Source organism: Motacilla alba, chromosome 3 (assembly GCF_015832195.1).
Source record: "Motacilla alba alba isolate MOTALB_02 chromosome 3, Motacilla_alba_V1.0_pri, whole genome shotgun sequence".
In the NCBI taxonomy this organism is placed as follows: domain Eukaryota; kingdom Metazoa; phylum Chordata; class Aves; order Passeriformes; family Motacillidae; genus Motacilla; species Motacilla alba.
In genome coordinates this window covers 98,941,706-98,965,593 of record NC_052018.1, presented here as the reverse complement: position 1 = coordinate 98,965,593, position 23,888 = coordinate 98,941,706, and the positions used below count along the sequence as shown (strand labels likewise).

Here is a 23,888-nt window from a genome sequence, read left to right as displayed (position 1 = left end):
GGGCCCCGCCCCCGCCGCGGGGGGAGGGGGTGGGCGGGGGCGCGCGCGGCACGCGGGTCCCCGCCCCCCGCCCGCGGTGCCGCAGGACGAGGTGGGTTCGGCGCGGCCGCCGCCGGCACCGCCCGGCCCGGGCTGGGGGGGGGGCCCAGCGGCGCGGCCCGGCCCGGGGCGGCGGTGGGGCGGGGCGGGGCCGCCCCCGGCCTGGCGGCCGCGCGGGGCGGGCGGAGCGCGGAGCGGCCGCGCTGGCCCGGCCCGGCCCGGCTTGTCCCGTCCCATCGCGTCCCGGAGCGGGGAGGAGCCGCGCCGGGAGCTCCCCGGGGAGGTGGGCGGCCCGGCCCGGCGGGGAGGGGAGGGGAGGGTCGGGGGTGGCGAAACCCGGGGCGCGGCGGGTCCGCCTCTTCCATTGATGAAATTTAAATTGCTCGGGGTTCGCCGCCCGCCCGCCGGCCCGAGAGGGACTGCTCGGCGGAGGGGCAGCGCGGCGGGCGGGCGGGAGCTCCCAGCGAGGCCGGGGTCGCCGCCTCTCCCGCCGCAGCCTCCGCAGGGGCGGCAGCCGCGCTCCGGCCCTTCGCTGCCCGCCGCGGGGCGGACCCCCCGAGCGAGGTGCTCCGTGTTGACCCAAGTGCTTGTTTATTTATTAAAGCGCGAAAATGTCGGCTCTCCTGAAAGGTAAGCTGACGCGCTTTGTTTTTCTCGGCCCCTCCGCCGCGAGTACGCGGGGCTGCGCTGTGTTTTGGGTCCGCGCTCGCGGTGGCGCGGGGGCAGCCGCCGGGCTGCGATGTGCCCGGGCAGTCCCGGAGCCCTGCCCGTGATCCGGCGGCGGGCCGGCCCGGCTCGGTTCTGTTCGGCCGTGCGGGCGCACGGCGGGACCGGGCGGCGGGGCTGCGCCCAGGGCTGTGCGCGGCCAGGGGCTGGGGGATCCTGGGGGACCTCTCCAGCACAAATCTCCCCTGTCCGCTAAGCCGTCTGGTAAAGTTGTGGGAGGATGGATGCCGAGGTTGAACGTCTTCGCTTTTTTTCCTCTTTTTAATTTCGTTTCCTTTTTTTTTTTTTTTTTAAATTTTTTTTTTTTTCCCCCTGACGCTTGAGTGTGTTTTTGGCGTTTTTTTATCCCGGTAGGCTCCGGCGCTCTCCTTTACTCCTCTCCGCGTGTGTATGTTTGTGTGTACGTGGTCTGAGTTTCGGATTCCCTGTGAAACAGGGAACCGCAAGAGGTCATTTTGGGAAGAAAAATTACTTTGGTGCATTGCCATTGCAGTTTTCTTTCCCTGTTTTCCTGTCTTCCTCGTGGTGCGGGTGTGCTTTTTTTTGTAATGAAATATGTGCCTATAGGGTTCCTTAATATAAATCCACGCAGGCCTATCAACAAATGGAATGCTGCCTGCAGAAAGAACATGAGTAGGTCGTTTGCTTTACAGACTTGGGTGTTGCAGGCAACTGAGGGCCTTGGCAGGCTCTGGGAGATCACTGTCAATCACATAGTGGATGTCCAGGGCTGGACAATGCTGGCTGTGTGAAGGCATCACCTGTCTACAAATGCCCTGTGACACCTGGGCAGAAAGCATGCAGCTGGAGGAGGAAGGTGTTGCCAGCACGTTGCTCAACCAGCCACTCTGAAAGTTATCAAGATAAGCCCTTGTGAAGTTGATTAGGAAAATATATTACTAATTGTTCTTTTAAAATGGAATTGGCTTATCTCAGACTACTGCTGAAGGTAGCCATCTTGCAGAGAAGTGCTATTATTTCTGAAACAGAAAGCTGTAGAAACCTATGTAATTATCATAATTGGTTTTTAAAATATTACTAGAGATTTGACAATCCTGAAAGCCTTAACCCCCCCCAAACCATTCACTGTTTAGATACTCTTTTGTCAGGCCAATAGTACTAAAACATGCTGTCATGTCAAGTGATATTTTTAGCATGAGGATCATCTGCTAAACTGGGAAATTCAGCTGTGTCTGACTGTAACACCTAAATTCTTGGTGTGTGCAGCTGGCAAGAGCAGCTTCCTAGGTTGCAAATTTCTGAGTTAGCTCAGGCTAATGTGCTCATGTGTCAAGAAGAGTCAGGGCATAAAGGTTTCACTTCACGTATGCTTCAGTCCAGCATGTGTTGGCAAATTTTGCCTCTAGTAGTAGGAAAATGTTTGTAGAGGCTGAGTGGGTATGTTTAGTTCTAAAATTCCAAGTAGTGTATGTTAGCATTGCACATTATAGTGTGGGTATTTAAAGAGACAGACTTTTATCCCTGCCAGAGATAAAAATTGCCTTGAACTTTAAGCGGAATCATTGGAAGTTAAGGCATTCACTCTGTACCCTGAGCACAGAGTTCAAGGGTAGAGCATTTAAAGTTTAGTTGGGTGTTGAAACTTACTGGCCACCCTTCTTGGCTTTTATGCATTACTCTGGCTCCAGGGAGACCTAAATAATTTTCTGCTGTAGGTCTTTATGTATACTTACTTGGATTGCAAAAGTAATCACAATTCATAACCCTCAGCCCAAGAGATTCCTTACTTTTTCATGAGAGAAGTTCTTGCTTGACTTGTCCCACAACTCCCTCCTGTGCTGCCTCCTTGTACACATAGTACCAAGGCAGTGAAGTTCTCTTCTGAGCGGATTAATGAACAAAATTAATCAATCTTAACATTTTCTCTGCTTTTAATGTAGAATAAGGGCGAGGACAGCAGAAAGGAAATATGTGCAAGCCCCTCAGTAAGAGGTGACCACTGTTCTGTTCTTGTGCAGTTTCATGAGGAGATCTGCCCCTTGTATTGTTTCTGGTAGTGTACAAAGTCCTCCTTTCTATTAGCTTGCTCTGATATACCATGATTTGTTTTTTCACTTGTCAGTTGTAAAATTAGGCATCATAAACCTGCCAATACTCTTCTGTGTGCTGTAGCTCGTGCTGTGAGGGCAGGGGCCAGGTTAGCAGTCACAGCAGAGCACAAAAGCCTGCTAGAAATAACAGTGGGTGGGGGCAGGAGGGTTGGAGTGAAATTCTCCATGCATCAAACACCACCATGAACTTGACTGCAGTGCCGTCCTGTCTCTGCTGCTTGGGGCAACACTTTCTACCAAAGGCATCAACGTGAGATATCCTGTGTGGTTGTTTTTGTGAAGCCCAGTGTTCTCCAAAGTCTCAGCTATTTAGTCATGCTCTTCTGGTCTGTGCTCATTTCCTGTGTGGGCAGGTCCCCCAGGAGTCTTCCACTACCTTATCCCACCCTTTTCTTACGTCTGATGAGTGTTCAAGAACACTGGTTTCATAAAAGTGGGCTTAGGCTGAAATATGAGGCATTGGTTGTGAAATCGCTTGGAAGAGGCATTTCTTTTAAACATAATTCAGCCAATTTTAACATAATTTATAGCTATGTGTATCCTTGGAAATCTCTTCCTGCGATTATCCAGCACCCCAGCCTCCATCTGATTATTAGAGGCACAGTAACTACTTTTCATTGTGGCCTTAGGAAATTTTAGTTACCTGCAGGGAAGTACTGCTTTCAGATATGCAGTTGCACTGGCCTTTCAACTTCCTTGTTGCTGCTGGGTGGAAAGGGAAATCAGTCTTCACCCAGGCTGTTAAATTCAGCTGTAGTTTGTGTTAAAGGACTGCAGTTGTCTTTCTGCCCAGCTGTAGGCTGAAACGTGTGAATACCAGCTCCTTCCCAAAAACTGAGGGGCAGCAGGAACGAGAGCCTCATTCACTCATATCATGCACCAATACTGCTTTGGGGAGCCTTTACAGAGTGCAGCCCAAGTCCTGGTGGTCATTTCCAAGATAAATGCTCAAAGCCTCTGCCTCACAGTGGCATGTTAAGAGTAGAAGAGCTGTCGCTTGCTGTTTTTCTGTGCTCTTAGTTACAGTATTCATATTCTTACCTATGCCGAATAGATACTTTTCTGACACCAGGCAAGCACGTGTTTTTGTGGACTCTAGCCATATCCTTCCTCTCTCTTTCCCTGTAATAATAATAATTGGACTAGCAGCACTAGCAATGCTCTGCCTGAGCAGCTGTGTCCTGACACGCTGGGTCTGGATGTGGCTGAGGGGTCGCAGTTGTTGATAAATATTAAATGCAAAGCCTAAATGTGCCTCAGTGCTGATGAAGGGTATGGCACTGGCAGCTTTGGCAGGCTGGGGTTCGGTAAGAGCTGTCCCATCCAGCTGCTGCTCAGCGTGCCTGATGCCTGGTATTGGAAAAAGCAACAGGTCTGCTTTGCTTTCCTGTGAGGATGTTGGTTATCAAACGTGTTGAGCGTTTGCTCATTCAGTTTGTGAAGAACTTAGAATATTTCCGAAAAACAAAAGACCACTAAACTAGGACATTGTCATATATTTGCTTTTATGATACCTTTTTATCTCTATTTGTTTGTGATGTTGCTTAGTCTCTAAGTGCTTTTTTCTGGTAGACACAAGTCTTTTTGGTAATGTGAGCAGAACAAGCTTTTCCTACTTTCATGGCAGCCTGGGGAGGCTGGCTGTGCCTCCCTGAGCCCCAGTGTGTTCCACGGCACGACTGAGGGTCTCTGCTGAGACTTGGGATTTGCAGAGTTCCTTATGAGATGTGTTGCATCACACTGGGAGGTTCAGATGTTTTGCAGGCCGGCCAGAAATGAGAAATGGCCACTGTTGTTGTTGTAGCAGAAGTGGTGTATTATAACATGTTGCAGGGAGGATTGGAAACATGTGAAAGCATCTCCTGGCAGTTGTTTTGGTGCGCATCACCCCAAAGGGAGGGAATGAAGGGAGTACTTGTAGCAGTTTGGTATTAAGCACGAAGCTGGTACAGACCTCCTTGTTTTTCTATAGGAAAAAGTGCTTCCTGCTGCAGAGCTGTCTGTGTTTTTATACATTTGACCCGGAAAGATATGCCTAACAGTCTTTCAACTCTTACCTGCTTTTACTACTAAATGAAGCATTTGATTTAAAAAAGGACCTATTGTTCAGTGTACTGTTCATCTTGAGCTGGCGTTTTCCCGTGTTGCACCACACATACTATGTGCACTGCAGCACTTGTCTGTCTTTTTTTTTTTTTTTTCTCTCCCTCCCCTACCTGCAAAACAGTGCAGTCAGGAAAATGGCTTCTGTGGGCTTCAAAGCAAGGATTAGATACTGTCACTGAGGCTGAGGCTGTGGAATACTTTGCTTAGAAAAATCAAATAAAATCAAAATTGCATTAAAATGAACCATTTATGGCTTTCTTAGACATTCTCAATCGAAGAACCTTTAAATGCATGTTCTCAATTAGTAGACTTTAAATGCAGGTTCCTCTTCTAACAATGTTTTCTGTCAGTGTCACTCTGTTCACTTGTGAAGTTCCCTCCTGTCCCTTTTTTGCACTAGTATTCAGGGTGTTTCTAAAATCCAGCTATATTTGGCAATACATCACTCTGTGTTACAGGGAAGTGATCACTCAAGGGATTTGGCAGAAATTAAATTAACTGAGGTCTTTAGAGAACATACTCAGAATGTCTTTTGAGAATACACTTGCTTCCAATGCTTTCTTTTGGAAAATAAAGTCATGTTCTTTCCTGGTTCTTTCTGCAGGGTGGACTTTTTAGAATATTTGTGTATTTACTCTTTTTCATATTTGTGGAGTTTATCACTCTCAAAAACAAAACAAATGCTGAAGTGATAGACAGCCCAATTTTCTAGGTTGCTTAGTAACTGAAATGCTTGCTGTAGTGTGAAAATAATCATGACAAAGTAAGGGAATGTTTATTGGAACAAACAGAAGATCCTGTGAAAGTGCACTGTGTAAATAATTAAAGCTTATGTTTATATTTGCTTGTGGAACAGAGGGATACCTTCAATCACTGTATTCTACATAACTTTTCCGTAAGAAAATTCTTATTTTTCACTTCTACTTGCTAAAGTGTGTTGATGTGGTAGGATGTGACTTCTCTAGTAAAAAAGTGCCGTGCTACAGATTTTTAGGTACTTCTTGAGATGGACCATTGATCCTTTAGGGTACTTCTGAGTTTTGAAAGAAGGGTCATTATTCTTTGGCCCAGTTTAAGATCTGTTCCCCAAGTAACTAGGAACAAAAACTTTAGATTCCTGGTATGCTAGCACAGTGATAAAACTGGACTGGATTTTATGAGTTTATCAATCTTTTTAAAGAAAATTGAAGGCTGTTTGTAGTCTAAATAAGTTACTTTGGGGGTTTTAAAAAATAATTTTCTTGTATTTTTATTCAAGATTTCAGCCAAGCAATGTCTCAGGCTGGCTCCTCACAGTTTCAGGAAGTCATTCGGCAGGAGCTGGAGTATTCAATGAAAGTAGAACTTGATAAGATCCTTGCGACCGCACACTCAAATGAGATAGAGGTAAGGAGCACAGAGTGGATGCTACTCAGAGCATGAGAAATGGGATGCAGGACATTGAGGTAAATCTCAGAAAGGAGATAAATCACAGATTTCCAGGTCCTTATTTTTAGGATGTGCTCTGATCCTGTGTGGAAGAGTAGCCAGAATACAATGTCGGTGGGAGACTTTGGGTTCCCTGTAGACTGGTTGACAGAGTTATTAAGTCTTTAATCATCTTTAGTTATTAAAGGTTCTGTGTAATCTTCAATAGATTACAGAAAGGGAGGGCAAAGCTGTTATCTTAAATGTTGGGCCAAATTGTGATGGTTATGATTTTGACAAAAGACTTGTTGTGTATCCAGGTTGGTTTTGTACTCTGAGTTTTAGTGAAAATGAGCTTTTGGTAACTTCTGGAATTTTACCTAAAGTTTAGCATGTCTACTTCAGTGCTAATGAAATTACTCCCGTGAATAGACGTACATCAATTTGTAGAAATGCTTCTATGATTGAGTAGGTGTGCATTGAATACCAGCATTAACTAATGCCTTTTCTTCTTTGTAGCACACTAAAAAGGACCTGGAAGGATTTAAGAAGCTATTTCATAGATTCCTACAAGAAAAGGGACCATCTGTGGACTGGGGGAAGATTCAGAGACCTCCAGAAGATTCTGTAAGTTGTGATTAAGTGACAGTGTGTAAGGAAAAGAAAACTGATAATTGCTACTTAAGGCAAATGATGTATTCACCCATTGGATGGGTCTATCTGCTGTGGTTCTATAAAACCATGTAGGACAACACTTTAGGTTCTAACTGAGAAATAATTATTTGTTGACGTATGTTGTATGTCTTCCTGAACATCAGGTTCTGTTTACCATATGTGTCAAGTTCTTTGGTATTATTTTGTCAGCTGCTCTGGGAGCAGGGGAACAAAATGGGATAGATGCCACCTTACCATTTGGTGCCTTCGCTGGAGTAAACCTGTGTTGGAGTGGAAGTAGGGAGGACCTTTGTTGTTCCCATTTCCCTCCCACCCGTAGAAGAAGGTTGCACATCTCATATAAGACTGTTTCCAGCAATCCTTTATGTTTAATAATTTGAAAGGGACATATGGCAAGTGGGATGGGTAGTAGAGCTCATTTAGCAACTGCTGTAACCTGCAGCAGCTCAGCAAAAGTGAGGGATCTGAAACAAGGAGTTGACTGGAGGGGGTTTTGGAGCCTGATTTTCTAATGTTGTCTATGTTGTTGTAACTTATAACCTGTAATTTGAGCTGCTGCTGAAAAAGCGCTATGTATTTTTTTAGCACTGTTTAGGACTGAAATAAATACTTCCTATTAAACCTAACCTCATTTTACTGATTCATCAGTGGCCTTAGGCTGTCCTTTGACTCTTGTGTAACGAATGGTGTAGTTGTGCTACAAATTCTTGCTTTTCCCAGCCTAGTGATCTTGGCATATTGCAGGAGTTCTGTGTGCTCCCAGGCCTGTGGTTTCTCTGAGGCTCTCTGTGTGCCTCAATCGAGGCTCTGTTCCCCATGAAAGGCAGGCTGTCCAGTTACTTCCAGAACAGATGCAGGGCTGCTCTATAAAGCGTTGAAGAATGATGCTGTTTTAGAGCAAGTCTAGGGTTTTTCCAAGGTTGAGTGTTTTCTTTTAACTTCAAAAACATGTGATGTCTCTCTTTTCTGTACTGTAACAGTGAATGAATGTTGCTTTGGAGAGAGAACTCTGCCCTCAATGAAGAGGCCGGGGTGGGAAATTGGAGTTCTAGATAACATGACTTACAAGGAAGGCTGAAGAAAAGGGGATTTCTTTCAGTGTAGGGGGGCTGAGACTCTGGGGGGGGAGGGTGATAGGTCTTTTAAATATGTAAGAAAGTAGTTAGGACAATCAAAGGAATAAACTGTTCCAAGAGAAGGGATTAAATTACAGAAGTTTGATGCGAGTGAATGGGTGCTTTGTGGAGAGGAAGAGATGTTGTCTATTTTTCAAGTTTTGCACACCTTCAGTGGAAAAACTTGTAAGTTCTGTAAAGGTCTGAAAGTACCCAGGTGGGACATCTGGAGCAGATGTGAAACTGGAAGTTGTGGTATGGCTCTGAAATAGACCGGGGGCATATACCCAGGCATGGGGTATTCCCATGCGTGGCAAGCTGCTAAAAAGGAGCTAACTTAAGGTCACAGAGGGCTCAGTGGAGAAGGGCAGAATTAGAAAGAGTGTCTCTCTTATTTCGTTATGGCCTGCACTGCTCATTCTCAAATGTGTCCCTTGTGTAGCAGCTTTTGATGAGAGAGAAAAAGGTAAGAATTCTGCAAAATCAGTGACCTGCAAAATCAGGTGACTTCTGATCTGATGAGATGCATGCATGATGGGAAATGAAATTTTGCTTCCTAGCGTGAACTCTAAATCAAGTAATCGTGCTTGTTGGTAAGTGCCACAGAAGAGAGCTAGGGCAAAATATCTGCTAGCAAACTTCTTTCCATGCCTTCTTCACTTCATAGTAAATACTCCTTTCTTTAGGGATACTTGGACTTCCTGATGTGACAGGACATGGGTTTGAGTGCTTATGAAAACTGAGAGCAAAGTTAAATTTCTTTTTTTTTTTTTCCTTTTCGCCTTTTTGCTGACCGTAAGATTACTATCTCTTCATGCTGTATTCTCCCTCCTTTTTAATGCATCAGTCATGTCAGGGACATACTGTGGAAAATGAAAAGGGCTCCTCATAAGACACATTCCAAGGAACCTTCTCCCAAATTGTTCTTTACTGAGGAATATGAAATATGGAATTATTAAAGACAAGTTGATTTCATAAAGACCAGAATTTCAGAATTACTAGTCTAGCTAGTATGGGTAAGAACAGTATGAGCTTTTAGAAGGGGTAAAGAGGGATAACTTTTGAAGGGCTGCAGTACTGAGTTCTTTGGGACAGGTATCCATCTGTGAACACATATTTTGTTTGAGTGCTTTAGTTCCAATTGAATTTTCTTTTCCCAGCTTTAAAACCTCAGAGCATATTTTCCTCCTGCTCTTGTTACAACAGCACAGGGGTTGGTGTATAGAAGAAGTGTTTGCTGGTAATCTTGCAAGTAATTTATAATTGCAAGTGATTTATAATTGCCTGTAGGGATGACCTTGTTTTATGAGGTGGTGGGATGCTTGGCTGCTTGGACAATTTCACACTGTAAGGATCATGGCCTAGAAAGCACCAAATTCTTTGCAGTGTGAATTTATTTGCCTGTGATTGTTTTGGAGAATTGCTTTGCTGCTGGGAATTCTGGCAAGTCTAATCTTCAACTGATGCCTAGTAGAGCAGAAGGCATATGTTGAGGTATCTATGTGCTTCTGTGTGTATAAACATACATGTGTATCTGTAAACAGAGGCACCCAAATAATCTGCCAAAGTGTGGGTTTGTTGCTTTTTTATTTATTTAGCAGCTTAAAAAAGTTCATGAATGTCGTGCGACTCCACGAAGGGGTAATAGTTAGCATTGACTCCATGATTGCAGAAGGCTGATCAATTGCTTTATTGTTCTGTCTTACACTGTACTATGCTTCTTAAGAAGTTCGTAACCCTTACAGGCAGTCTGGTATAGCTTTGACCTAATTGGTCAATCAATCCAAACACCATCCAGTGTCCAAGTAAGAAACCACTCTTCGGCAAACAATCTCCAAAACACATTCCATATGTGCACAGCAACAGGGGCAGCAAGTGGAGATAAGAATTGCTTCTCATTCTTTTCTCTGATCTTCTCACAGCCCTCCCCAGGACGATGCCTGGGGAAGTCCGTGCTTGCTCTCTGTGGCCAGAGAGCTGCTGCCACACGTGAATAGTTTATTGGATTTATGGGCTTTGTCTTTTTGGTGGGGAAGAGTGTTTCAGGCTTTTGCCCAGTGCCAAGCGACAGTGCTATGCAGAAGCAGAATTTCTGATGAGAATTCTATAGGCCATCCAGTGTGTTATCTGTTGTATTTGTTCTCTGAATGTAGCTTCTGCTTCTTCCTGAAGACAAGTAAAGTCTCCTGTCAGTAAATTGAAGCAGAAATTATTGCTTTGCAGTATTCCTGTTTTTCTCTGCAATGGGAGATTTCATCCCTGACCTCCACGTTTTCCGTGTAACAGCTTAAACTGATGACAGTAACAGAAGATTGAACCCATTTCACACTATATTGGTAAACCTCTGACTTGTTTTTTCCTTCCAGATGCTTTGTTTTCATATGGCCAAAGGCTTACAGTGGTAGCTCGCATAGTTAGGACCCATTACTGTTACAGTCTCCAGAGAAGAAAGTACACTGAGAGTGCCAGTTAACAGGGAGAGGAGGTAAAGAATGTGGATATGGCAAGTGTAACTTAATCCCCTCGATGTAGATTACAGCCATCTGTTTGTTTGAATTGGAAGCAATAGCAAAGTCCTGCTGGGAGGCCTCTGAGAGAACTACAGTGATCAAGTTAACCTCAGAACAGCAATGCAGAACCTCATCTGGGATGTAAAGAGAGCATCCGAAGCAATGTGAGTGTGAAAGGAGCTTGTCTATTAGAGCCTTTGTTTTTTTCTTCCCCAGAGGTTGGATTCTTGTCTGCAGCTCGGGTTGTCACCTCAGTGAGCTATATCGTGAAGGAAAAGAATGAATGTTATGCTGTTACTCAAAAGCTAAATATCTTCTTAATCTTCAACTTTGGAAACAAATTTTAAGGGTTCATCAAATCATGGAATGGTTTGGAAAGGATCTCAAAAATTGTTTTGTTCCATCCCCCTGCCCTGTGCAGGAACATCTTCCACTAGACCAGACTGCTTCAAGCCCTATTGAACTTGGCCTTGAACACCTCCAGGGATGGGGCAGCCACAGCTTCTCTGGCTGACCTGTTCCTCTGCTTTACCACCCTCAGAGTAAAGAACTTCTTCCTAAGATCTGATGTAAATCTCGCCTCTTGTAGTTGGAAACTATTCCCCTTCTCTTATTCATATCAGCTGTGTAAGGAGTCTCTCTTCCTCTGTATGGCCCCTCTAGGTGCTGGAAGGCAGCTGTAAGGTCTCCCAAAGCCTCCTCTTCTCCAGGCTGACCACCCCCAGCTCTCCTCACCCTGACCTCACAGGAGGGCTGCTCTCTCTCTCTCTGATCACCTTTGTGGCTCTCGTCTGCACTGCTCTAACAGGTCCACAGATTTCCTGTGCTGAGGACTCCACATCTGGGTGCAGCACTGCACGTGGGGTCTCACGAGGGCAGAAACCTCTTAATGTGGTGCTATTTCTAGAACTGTCCCTTGGTGCTGAGTAAATGTTTCCTCAAACTGTAAGTACATATTAACTAATAGGGGCGTCCTCCTTTCCGGTCTGCCCACGATGACAGCCCTGATGCTCAGTTTGTCTCTGACAAACTCTTGCAAGCTTCCTTGCAGTAGGAGTAGGCTGCTGGAATCTGTTAGTCAAACTCCCAACGTTGCGTCATCCAGGCTGTTCCAAGAAATCACTTCTGTGACATTGGCTGCAAAACAAAAGAAGCTGCATATGTCATCTTAGAGCAGTCCCAAACCAGGGCTGCCAGACGTGTCTCAAGTGAGTAACACTGCAGCCATGCATCTGTAAGACATGTCATTCCTGCCCTTGGTTTTTCCTGAAGAATTTCCCCATCACCACTCACTTGTCAAGTACACAGTTCCAAACCCTTAGAGCAAGAATTGATTTTTATTGCCAGGGAGCACTTCTCCAGTTGTGTATAGGCTTGCAGGTGATGAGGTATTTGTGCATATTAGTGCCTGCACATGGCTGGAACTGCTGGATTGATAGCACTGGCATCCAGCAGTCCTGGTGCTGCAACGTTCCTGCTGGAACTTGACTTTTTGACATTTGTTATTCTCTGAATTAAAGACCCTTCAATATCCAGGGCTTTATTGCCAAGCTGATGTTTCCAATGCCTGTGCCAGAAGTAACTGAAACATTTAGTGAGGCTGAGTCATAAATTTAGTGTTGTAACTGGTGCAGCATCCAGTGAACTGAGTGAGTCCTTGATGGAACTGTTAACTTCTTCAGGAATTCTACTCTGAATGTTCTGCAAAAGCTGGTTTCAGGCATGATAGTGAAAGCATCAAAAAGTGGTTGGCACTTTAGCAAAAGCAAATTATTTTTGAGGCAGTCTGGCCGCAAACTGAGTGTCAGACTTTCTGCTTTTTGTGAGTGATGCAAGAAGAACATAGTGAGACTTGAAAGTTGAGATAATTTTTTTGGATGTTCAGACAGTGTCAGAACATCAGGGATGTGACTCACATCCCACCCAGCTAAAGCTCGAGATGAGATGTTTTTAATCCATGTACAAGTCTAACGCAGGGTGTTACTGACCTTGGAGTGGATGGGAAGCAGTAAATCTGAGTGTAAGTCTCTGTAGGTCCTGCTGGTAGCAGGATGTTCATTGAGCTTCTTGATGTACCTCCAAGACATTAAACCCAGGATTTATCATCTCATTGTTAATGAGAAGAGCAGTTGCTTTTCAGGGTGTTTCAGCCTGAACATAATCTCTGTTGTTGACAAAGCACAGCAAGAGTCCACTTTTTGTGCACTTCTGTTCCTGAAAAGTTCTTGGAAGTTTGGAAGGAAGCTCCTGCCTGTGTCCTCATGAAATGACAGTGATTGTGGTGCTGCTTTCTGTCCCAGCTATGAGACTTCCTCGTGGAGTTATCTTGTCTTGCAATGCATCCTATAGGCTTTCCAGATCCCATGGGCAGAATTTCCCTGCTGTGAGGGATCTGCCCTGATCTGCTGCCTGTGGTGTCCCGGAATGCTGGAATTGCACAAGCCGTCCTTTCTACCCCCGCATATCCCAGTAAGAAATACGACTCTTGTTCCAGGGCAGTGTGAATTTCCATTCGAACCCCAGCCCTTGCCCAAAGCAAACACAGCTCCGAAAACTACTCGGTATGTATTTGGTTTTGGAAACCAGCTGTGGATCTTACACACCCCTTATCAGAATTAAAATACTGTTCCAGCAGCTAGAATGCTACAGCACTGGAACACCAGGGCTTTTCTTCAAAAGAAAATCTCTAGAAGGGCAGGCTAAAAGATAATTGTATTGATTCTGGTTTAACAGTTTTGGCACGATTCTTACTGTGGCATTGTTACCATTATTTTTTTGACTTAGGTGCTTTTAGTTCGGGGGCAACACTACCCAGTGTGAGGCATACTGTCATTATGAGCCTGATTTTGCTCTCCATCATGAGGCCCAAATGTAACCCAGACTCTGTTCTTAAACCTGTAGGAAACAGCTGTCAATGAGGTAGAAGACTTCCTGTAAAGTCTGTTATGAGATGAATTAACACATTCTGAAGAGAGCAGAATAAGAACTAGGAACTTTCTTCCACTCTGTATCATGCTGTCAGGAGAAATTAATTGTATCAGAGTAGTGGCTGGAATAAGAATCAGTGTAGACTAAGTTAAAGAACCAACATTTTCCAAAGAATGTTGCCTTTGACAACCTCAGAGGGAAAAAAAAATCTGAGTGTAAGCTGCTCAGGGAAGGAGAGTTATATGCCTTGCATGTAGAGCCTGGTTCTTAAATTGTGGCCTAAGTGGAGGGGGAGAGGGACCATCCTATGGGCCAGTGAGTTAGATGGTCCCCAAGGAAATCCCCTGCCCTTCTGCAGGGCAGGAACAGGGTTGTGACCAGTGGTGTAACTGGCCTGACTTCTCATCTGAATGAAGCTGATGGTGCCTGGTGTCACAAAGTCTGTAGAACCTCTTGAGAAAAGAGGTTATTATAGTAACAAACCAGGTTATTTGTATCATAACAAAACAGTTATTGTAGACTCACTTTGCAGATGTTCTTTAGTGTCATAAGGCATGTGAATAAATGTGGGGTTTATCACCAGATTGTAAGTTTTGAAAGTTTTTAGAGAAAGCAATTTCTTTCTGAATATCTGACTGCTGGGTTTGTGGTTTTTGTGTGTGTTTGTTTGTTTGTTCTCCCAGATCCAGCCCTATGAGAAGATCAAGGCCAGAGGCCTGCCTGATAACATTGCTTCTGTCTTGAACAAGCTGGTGGTGGTGAAGCTCAATGGTGGCTTGGGCACAAGCATGGGCTGCAAAGGCCCCAAGAGCCTCATCGGGGTGCGGAATGAGAACACCTTCCTGGACCTGACAGTGCAGCAGATTGAGGTAATGTTGATGAGCTTTGCTCGCTGCGTTGGAGGAGGCAGCTCACACTGAGCTGCTCCTGCATGGCTCGTTAAGAGGGATCAAGTGGAGGCTTGCCAAAAGAAAGAGGAGAGGGAGACGAGGTCTGGTGTTGGAGTGAAGCAGAGAATTCTGTTGGGACAGACACAAGAGGGATAGTGCAGTCAGCGACTGAACTCTGTGCCCCTCACATGGGTTAGCACAAGTGTGATCCAGCCTGTGCACACCAGCCTGGACAGGGAGATCGTGTCCAGGAACACAAGCAGTCACACTGTAGAGCTTGTCTGGCCTGGATAACTCCTGGGCTTGTTTCAGACTCCTCCAGCTGCAAGTTTATCTTTTCAAAAAAGGGATTTTTTATGTGTGTTAGAACAAAGCTTTTCACAACAGCTCCAAGTTCCTTCATGCTTTTAAACTCTTGCCCTGGAAGAGATTGCTGGCATTTTCCTCTGAAGAAAGAAGAGCAAAAGAAAATAACAGCTGCTGGTGTTGGGAGAGGACATTTTGGCTTATGTTTTTAATGCTGAATATTCCTCTTAGAGCAGATAATGAAGACAGTTCTTAGAGTAGGAGGTGGGGTGTGTGTTCCTGCTCCCTGTTTTCTGGAGTGCCAACAGTTTTTGCCTCAGTGTGATGTTGTTTGGAGTTGCTCTCCCATGTGTGTTTGAAGGTTCTATGGCAAACTCAAATTTACATCCAACTGATGCAGCCCTTTCTCCAAAGCATCACTGTGGAAGTTTCTGACTCCACCAAAGTGTAATGACCCCAAATGCTCCAGCAGAGGAGGGTGAGCTGATACACAAAGCTTAAAATTCACTCAAGAGTCTTTCTCTTTTCCCCCTGCCCCTTCTATTTTCAGTGGAACTGCTGTGATCTCTGATTTTTTTTTTGCCTTTGTTGTGCACATGGAAATGCTTTTATGTATTTCAGCTCCATACTATAGATTCCCAAATAATTAACACGGTGACATTTCATTTATTATGTGCTCTTGATACAATTGTCCATCTCTGTCTGCTAAGAAAATGTGGAAGTGCTTCCTGTGCAGAGGCAGTGTGGTAATGTCACCTTGACAGACGGCAATGATTTCATGGAAAACATGCCTTTTGTAATCAACAGTAGCTAAAACTTAAAGTGATCATTTTGTGGCATTGTGGTTTCAAATTTTAGACCTCAATGCAGGTTTAAAAGCAAAGATTCACATATTAAAGACACATTAATTAGTATGGGTCTTACCTTTACAACTAACAAGGATTTATTTTCCCTTACCTGACTGATTATTCTTTTTGTAGCATAAGTGCATCTCTTTTTTTTCCCTCATGCATTCATTATTTCCAGTTTGTTTCACCTAATTTCTTTCTCCCACAATCTCAGGTGTCAGGAGTTAAAGCTAATAATACATGCTGAATTTACCATTTATTTCCTATCTCAGCATTTAAACAAATCCTACAACACCGATGTTCCTCTGGTTCTCATGAATTCCTTCAACACAGATGATGACACAAAGAAAATCCTGCAGAAATACAGTCACAGCCGTGTGAAGATATATACTTTTAATCAAAGCAGGTATCAAAAGACTTCTCCACTTGGGGTGGAAGGAAACAGCTTGTTTCTCCATAGTCCAGATGGGGTGGATTTGAGTTTGAGGTGCTGGGGCAGCAATGGTGTCTTCTGTACCTATGTTCAGTCTCTTTTGGGCCTCATGCTGAGACTGAAACATCGGGGGGTTGGGCAAAGTCAAGGGCAATGTATTAAAATTGGGGAGAGGGGGCGTGTGGGCCCCAGTTTCTAAGAAATGTACAGATGGTGGCATACTGGCTGCTGGCCCCTTGATTCCTGAATTTGCTGTTAGTATCCTTGGGCTCTGGAGGGACACAGACCATGGTTCCTTATGAAGAACAAACTCTAGTCCAGGCTGTAGGGGTCAGGGGGATGTTTGATATGCTCTGGACCTGCCTGACAGAGGAAAGCTGGTTTGCGGTGTGGCCTGAGAACTGTGCCTTTACATCCTTGAGTAGATTGCGTTCTGTAGCTTCTCAGTGACAGCTCAGAATGTGGAAGGGTCTTTCAGTTCAGAATACTCAGGAAAAGCACACCTCCAGAAGCCCATGGAGCTTCACCTTAACTCAGTATTTTTATTTTATGCTAGTCTGACATTGTTGAGGATGTAACAAGACCCATTGTCCTCACAGGTATCCCAGAATTAACAAGGAAACTCTGCTGCCAATAGCCAAGGATGTCTCTTACTCAGGAGAGAATACAGAGTGCTGGTACCCTCCAGGCCATGGAGACATCTACGCCAGCTTCTACAACTCTGGGCTGCTGGACAACCTCATTGCAGAGGGGAAGGAATATATTTTTGTGTCCAATATAGATAATTTGGGTGCCACTGTGGACCTTTACATTCTTAACCACCTCATGAACCCACCCAATGGAAAACGCTGTGAATTTGTCATGGAAGTCACAAACAAAACCCGGGCGGATGTGAAGGTAAAGGGAGATGGGTGAGAGTGTGTTGGTGGCCATCTCCAGCCTTCTCTCAACCCATGGATTCAGGCATACACCCAGTCTCCTCATAGCTATTTTAGGCACCATTTAACACATCAGCTCAGATCTAATTTGAGATGCACAAAATCAGCAAGTTTAGGAAGTTGTAATTCATGGAACAGATTTGATCTGTGCTCTGGGCAGCAGCAGATGAGGACAGTGTGGGCTGGCCTGGAAGCACGAGGGATTTGTGCAGGGTGCAGGTCACAACCTCTGCACCTTCTCCAGACTGTCACATACACTGGGGGCGGAAGCTTGAAAACAGCACTGAGGGCTGGGATACAGCATTTGTGTCTCACAGAAAACTGCCTGAGCCACTTCCCAACACTGCATTGCACAGCTCTGTGTGGCACAGCTGCCCATCTGCTCCTGCCCTAGCCCCTGGCTTTGTACAAAGTCCAGGAGTGGCATTTCTCAGAGGTTTATGACACACATCAAATACTTGTAGCCTGCAGTAATTTGTCCTGCTACTGTGCTCTGCCTCTCTTCTTTTGTATGTGAGAATGAGGATTTGGATTTTCTCTGTATTCATTAGGAAGCTCTGACTTAGCCCTATAAAAGCATAGCAATGCACTGTAAGAATACTTAGATGTAATTTAGCTTTTGCTCCATCATCTGACAAAGCACTGCTGAGGGTGATTTTTTACAACAGCAGCATTTGCAAAATATTCTCAACGACCTTCAATAAAGGAATTAACTGTCTTGGAGTGCTGAAATATGATTGTTGGACAGTCCTGACTGTACTGTAAACATGCTCTATAATTAGTAACCTGGTAGCTGGTTACTAAAAACAAGAAATGTGTTTTCTCGGGGGTTCAACTTCAAATGCCAACAGACCAGTGCATCTGCCTGTGTTGAGGGGAGGATTTCTCTGGCTTCTCATGAACAGGACTTAAACCCTCTCACTTGCCCCTTGCAGGGTGGCACGCTGACGCAGTACGAGAACAAGCTGAGGCTGGTGGAGATAGCTCAGGTCCCTAAAGCACATGTGGATGAATTTAAGTCTGTGTCGAAATTCAAAATATTCAATACCAACAATTTGTGGATTGCTCTGTCTGCAATTAAAAGACTGCAAGAGAAAAACGCCATTGACATGGAAATCATTGTTAACCCAAAGGTAATCAGCTGGCACGGGTTTAGAGGACACTGACCCAAACAAACTTTTAGTTTCTGGGTGGGTAACAGGCACTGCTGCCTCACAGAGCCAGACTGGGGACGTTGGGCTCCAGTTCTGAGTGCCAGGACCTGCTCCATCTGTTCACATGATTTTTCCCTTCCAGACTCTGGATGGAGGCTTGAATGTTATCCAGCTGGAGACCGCAGTCGGTGCTGCTATCAAGAGTTTTGAGAACTCTCTGGGGATAAACGTACCCCGTAGTCGTTTCCTGCCTGTGAAGACCACCTCAGATCTCTTGCTCGTGATGTCCAATTTGTACAGCCTTAACGCGGGGTCTCTAACGATGAGCGAGAAGCGTGAATTCCCAACAGTGCCTCTTGTCAAACTGGGAAGCTCCTTCACAAAGGTAAACACCTGGTGTTCAGCTCAGAATAAAGATACAGCTCATAGCAACAACCGAGTGAAAAGTGAGGTTTACTTTATCTACCTCTGCCCACCCTTTTGCTCTTAGTGAAGGCTGTGAGAATACAGATATTTGCCGTGCGTGTTGGGTGCTCCTGCAGCCCTCAGCTGAGCAAGGGGAGGTGAGCTGGCTGTGTGTGCTCCCCAGAGCTCGCCCAGCCCTGGTAGGCAGCCCCACTATTGTTCCTCACACTTGTTTCTGAAAGAAATCACAATTACAAAGTACCAACTTTTATTTTGATGTCGGTTATAGGATGGTTCCTGAATAGTATTTAATAGGCTCCTCCCATGCTTTTCTTAATCCACAGATGGCTTTAATAGTGGTTTGGTTTTTTTTTTTTTCTCTTTCCAAAAGGTTCAAGATTACCTGCGGAGGTTTGAAAGTATTCCAGATATGCTGGAGCTGGATCATCTCACGGTTTCAGGTGATGTTACATTTGGGAAGAATGTTTCATTAAAGGTGAGTGTGTTGTGGGGATGCTGCTGAAATAAACATGACTGATCTCTGCTCCTTGGCAATTGATCCTGAGGCAGTGCCTGTACACAGAGTCCATAGGAACACTCCTGGGAGTTGGGTAACTGGCCCAAAGATGGCAGAGGCCATGGCTGGAGAGTGACCCTTGTGATGGAGTGCAGGATGTTGCTGTCAGAGCTGCTGCTCCATGCAGGCGCAGGCTGAGAGATTTATTTATGAACCTTGAAAGCACCACGGACGTCACATCTCTGTTCAAACACTGCTGCCACCTCTGTCCTTTGGGTCAGTCCCATCTCCCTTCCCAGGCTGGCCTTACCACCCCTTTTCAGGCCCTTTTGCATCGCTTTGGGGTTCTTGATTAATTAGTAAATGGTGGAGCTGAGCAAGTTTGTTTCTCTCAAGTTCTTCCTTAGCATCTTGCCAGTCCTGGCAGCACCTGCAGTTCTCTAGGGCAGTTTGGCAACTGCCAGGGGTGGAAGGTGGCATCACCTGGCTCAGGCTGTGGGCTCTAAGCTGTCCCTCTGTCCCCAAATTTGCTGTTCAGCTGGAACAGGAGCCTTCCTGGGACACACCTGGGGTGGAGGTAACATTTTTCCACTTCAAAGCAAGCAGACAAGTTAAGAGCCCTGAGAGCAACCCTGTCTTCAACTAAGTTACCAGTTTTGCTTGTAGGCCCATAGGATCTAGCATGGTAATTAGAGAGGTTCCAGTACTGCTTGTTTAAAAACCTTTGTTCTGGTGGGGAAAGACCCCCAAATGTGTATGCAGAAACAATACAACTAAATGCATTCAGGCTCTGGCTGAGGTATAGTTGACACTTGACTGCTCCTCCAGACAACCTATGCCCTTCCACATCAACAGGTAACAAGTTTCGGAACCCTTCTTTTCTTTTCTGTATCCCCAGGGAACAGTCATCATCATTGCAAACCATGGTGACAGGATTGACATCCCAGCTGGAGCTCTACTAGAGAACAAAATCGTATCTGGCAACCTGCGAATCCTGGACCACTGAGTCCAGGAGAGGGCACGGTCAGGGCTGGGGCTGCTATGCCGAACCAGCCTCGTCGTGGAAGAACCTTTTAAGCATTAGAAATCTAAGTACACAGAGGGCCTATGCTTCGTCATCTTCACAGCACCCTGCAGTATTAATTTAAAATTAATTTCTCTTGCTTATCTTTAAGCAGCCACATAAGCGCCATGGATGTGCGTAAGTAATGCTTCAGTCCTTAAAGAGATTCTGTAACTCAGTTAATATAACCTTGAAGTGCAATACTGTTTGTCTTGCGGGAAGATGGACAGATCCTCTTTCTTTGATAAGAAGTTCAGAGGCTCACCTTGACCATTCAGTAGTTTTGAATTGCTTTTAACTGCAGAAATAAAGCTGTGAAGCAATACATGTGGGACAACATGGTTGGCAACTCCTGTGACGTTTTAGGAAGGCACAGTTGAAAACCAAAAGTTTCACTACTGCTACATAGGTTCTTAAAACCCTGTACTTCATGTGCTCACAACCTGTAGCCCTCTTCAACCCCCTCCAAACTGCAAGTGGGATGTCCTATCCCAGTTGTATGTCGAGGTACCTGGGGTAAGGTTGTCAATACCTCCATTTCCGTATTGTGAGAGTGGGAATCATCCATGTTCCAAATTTGCCCAAAGAATCCAATACTTGAGAAAAATGCCTCAGTAGCCACGTGTGGTGTTTGCTTTTTCACATCCCATTTAAGACTGGATATCCTGTTAATATTTTAATCTTTGATCTGCCCTCTTTTTTCAATAAATGGATCACGTTGATTACACCTATGTTCATATTGTCACAGCCATGTATGTTAATTTATCTTCTCTTGAGTTTCATAATTTGTACAGGAATCGAAATCCCTGTCCTGATCACTATTGATTTCTTAATGTTTCTCTTGTATTTACATGCAGACAACTTTATTTTATAAGCTTAGTATAACACTGGTATGTATCATTAAAGAAGTTGGTCTTTAAAAACAACTGTGATTTTAGAGCTTTATTTTGACTGACAGTGAATGACACGTGTTATGCTACCAGGTCAGCATGCCTGGCTGAGGGCACCACAGGCACACACACACACACACACAGACACACACACACTGCAACAGAGACCATTCCATCAGACATGATCATCTCAGGGTTAGGCACTCGACTGGGGTCAGGTACAGAGGGGTGAGGTGAGTAACGCAGGCACTTGTACTGAGTACTGGCAGCCTCCAGTCTGTTAAAGGTAGGATTAAAAACACCAAAAGACATGGATTTCAGCTGCACTCTCCTTAATGGTGCAGCCTTTTATAAGCAGCCTAGAAACTTTAAAAATCTTCCTGTCTGTTCTTTGTGTCCCTGTTCCTCCCGTCTGGCAGAGGCATTGGGCAGCTGGTGGTGGCCATCCTTACACCAGCCTTTTTCCTACCTCTCTGTTCCCCCAGGAGCCCCACTGCTACCCTGTCACTGCTAACAACGGTCAGGTCACTCCTCTCTCCCACAGGAACGGCTTTGAGGAACTGGCCCTTGCTTAGAAAATCTTGTCTTCAGATTTTAGGTCCTGAGAAATCCCCTGGAACAGGACTGCTCCCTAACAAAGCTGAATCCTATATGCGAGCAATCAAAAGACATTTATTTATATAAAGTTCTGTAAAAAAATAAATTTTAGAACAGCATAGTTTCATAGAGAAAAACATTTTCTACAGAGTTCCAACTGCAAGATTTTTATATTGTACCATCATTAAATAAGGTGGGACACCATGTGAATTTCATTGCACTAGAAGAAATGCAAAGCATCTTTTTAATATAAAGATATACAGAGCATTCTAGACAACTACAGCTGTGTTACAGCTATGTGTTCTTTTGGATTTGGTCCAAAGAAACCTGAGTCTGTTTCCAGAGAGAATGAAAAAACATTGCACAGACAGCTGTTCACTTGTTTCTTGCTGAAGGACACTGGAAGGATCTCTCCCTGCAGCTCCCTCTGAGTCTAAGCTCTCCTGACTCTCAATCCTGCCCTTTCTGGGGCTCTGGGCTCAAGTATTCACCTCACCATCGTCACGCTCCTTAGAAGAGAGTCAGTCTGTTGTCAGAGCCAAGTGACTGCTCCCAATGGATTATCACCTCTTCTGCTCCCAGATTTCAGCCATGTTGAGATCTAAGTTGTTAAGGCCTTTCAGAGCTTGAAGGTTTCCAGTGTAAAAAGCCACATCTGAAGTAACTAGCCTGCAGTGAAAAATACAACAAGATTAGAATGTGACCCCATCACATCCACCTGGAGTGCCTGGACAAGCAGACAGGGTTTGTCGAGGACTTTGGCACACAATTGCTACAATAGATGTTCAAATCCTATGCCTGGATTAGATATTTTAAGTATCAGTTCAAAACTCAATGCTATGGATGTGGTTTATTTTACAGCAGTGATCATCCATAACAGGATTACTGCTGGGTGTAAAACTAGTTCTAGGGAAGGGAGATCAAACCATGAGTTCAGAAAACTCAGCAGGAATTAGGCATTTAAAACTTCTATTCTCTTGCTGTAATCCCAGGCTTATCTAGACTTAAACCCCCCATTTCATTCCAACTAAGAATATTAATTATTGCAACATTAACTTCTGTATTCTAGAGGGTAATGATTCTATGAGTCTAGCATTAATGTAAAAAGCAACTGAACAGCACAACAGCTGTATTGTTTGTAACAGTTTATACAGAATTAAAATCCCTCAGATACTGTTGAAACATGTCAGGGATCATGATGCTTCTTGCTAGCAAGACGTAGGAACAGAAGCTGCATTTACAAAGCAAAAAAGTTAACCAGGATTCACAGGCCTGGACTTTTAATATTATTACAGAAACAAGCAGTTTAAACAGAATGAGGATCAGAAAACCATGCTAAAAACCTGGTCAGTAAAGACTGCTGGAACAAGAGCAAGTGCCATCCAGGGTCTGATGTTCCCCTTCTCAAACAGCCCAGGACATCTCCCTAGGAGATGTGTCTGAAGTACAAAACTGCAGCCATCAGACAGTCCTGGGCCAGCTGAGACCTCCTGACTGCTGGGAAACACCCTCAGCAGGTCACCAGGAACACCTGCCCCAACCCTTCTATCCAAAAGGGATCCAGGCCATGCAGCCACAAGGACAGAACAAAACCAATGGCAGAGGATGAAGACAGCACAGCACCGTGTGGGACTGGAAATCCCAGTGAGAGACACCCCAAGCACAGCCAGGGCCTCTCACTTCAGCTGGGGATGCAGTGGAGACTCTGAGCTTGGTTACAAACACCTTTATAATACCAAAGACAATGGAATGTCACCTTGTGAACACACCACAAGTACAGAGAAGCAGTTCAGATAAACTCTGGCACAAAGTACAAGGAGGAATGCACATTACCAGGAGAAGCAACAATAAACTGGAAAGGAACAAAACTTTCATTCCAGGGACACTTGAAGCATTATCAACTTTCTTCTCCAACTTCTGCAACCTAAGACAATCTCTTCTTCCATGTGGGTAGGCCCATGAGTTCCATTCACCCTTGCTACACTGCAAACACATCACTGCCCCCAGGTCATCAGGAACAATTAAAAACCCCACTATTTCAGGGGACAATCCATCTGACAACAGAATTCAGCCTGCAAGAGGCTTTTCCTTGAGGTGGGGACAGCAGGCACAGCCAGGCACCCTCTCTCAGGACAGGTACTGCTGACCTGTTTGGGGATGGAGTGGGCTGTGGTAGGGAAGGGGAAAAGCTCTGTGAGCATAATTTCTGTTTCAGATCTAGTTCTGCTCTAAAAACCATTCCTGCAGAGCTACCCACTGCACAGATGAA

The 23,888-nt window shown here is 44.9% G+C and overlaps 2 protein-coding genes across 5 annotated transcripts in view; one reads left to right on the top strand and one right to left on the bottom strand.

Annotated features, from left to right (window-relative positions):
• Positions 1–45: 45 nt before the first annotated feature.
• UGP2 (UDP-glucose pyrophosphorylase 2) lies at positions 46–21,058 on the top strand. 3 transcript variants are annotated; one of them, XM_038130948.1, is made up of 10 exons: positions 46–91; positions 6,202–6,329; positions 6,870–6,977; positions 14,262–14,447; positions 15,895–16,028; positions 16,655–16,952; positions 17,929–18,126; positions 18,290–18,532; positions 18,944–19,048; positions 19,968–21,058. In XM_038130948.1, exons 2-10 carry the CDS (start codon positions 6,216–6,218, stop codon positions 20,073–20,075), a joined length of 1,494 nt encoding a protein of 497 aa, XP_037986876.1. In that variant the 5' UTR covers positions 46–91; positions 6,202–6,215; the 3' UTR covers positions 20,076–21,058. The 3 variants fall into 3 exon arrangements, with proteins under 3 accessions (XP_037986876.1, XP_037986877.1, XP_037986875.1); XM_038130949.1 differs by lacking the exon at positions 46–91 and adding an exon at positions 188–322; XM_038130947.1 differs by lacking the exon at positions 46–91 and adding an exon at positions 404–669.
• Positions 20,761–23,888, bottom strand: part of VPS54 (VPS54 subunit of GARP complex) — a 47,578-nt gene continuing 44,450 nt past the window's right edge. For both annotated transcript variants that reach the window (XM_038130944.1, XM_038130945.1), the window contains one exon: positions 20,761–22,288. In XM_038130944.1, the coding sequence (XP_037986872.1) occupies positions 22,183–22,288 (106 nt within the window). In that variant the 3' untranslated portion in view covers positions 20,761–22,182. The remainder of the gene's footprint in view (positions 22,289–23,888) is intronic.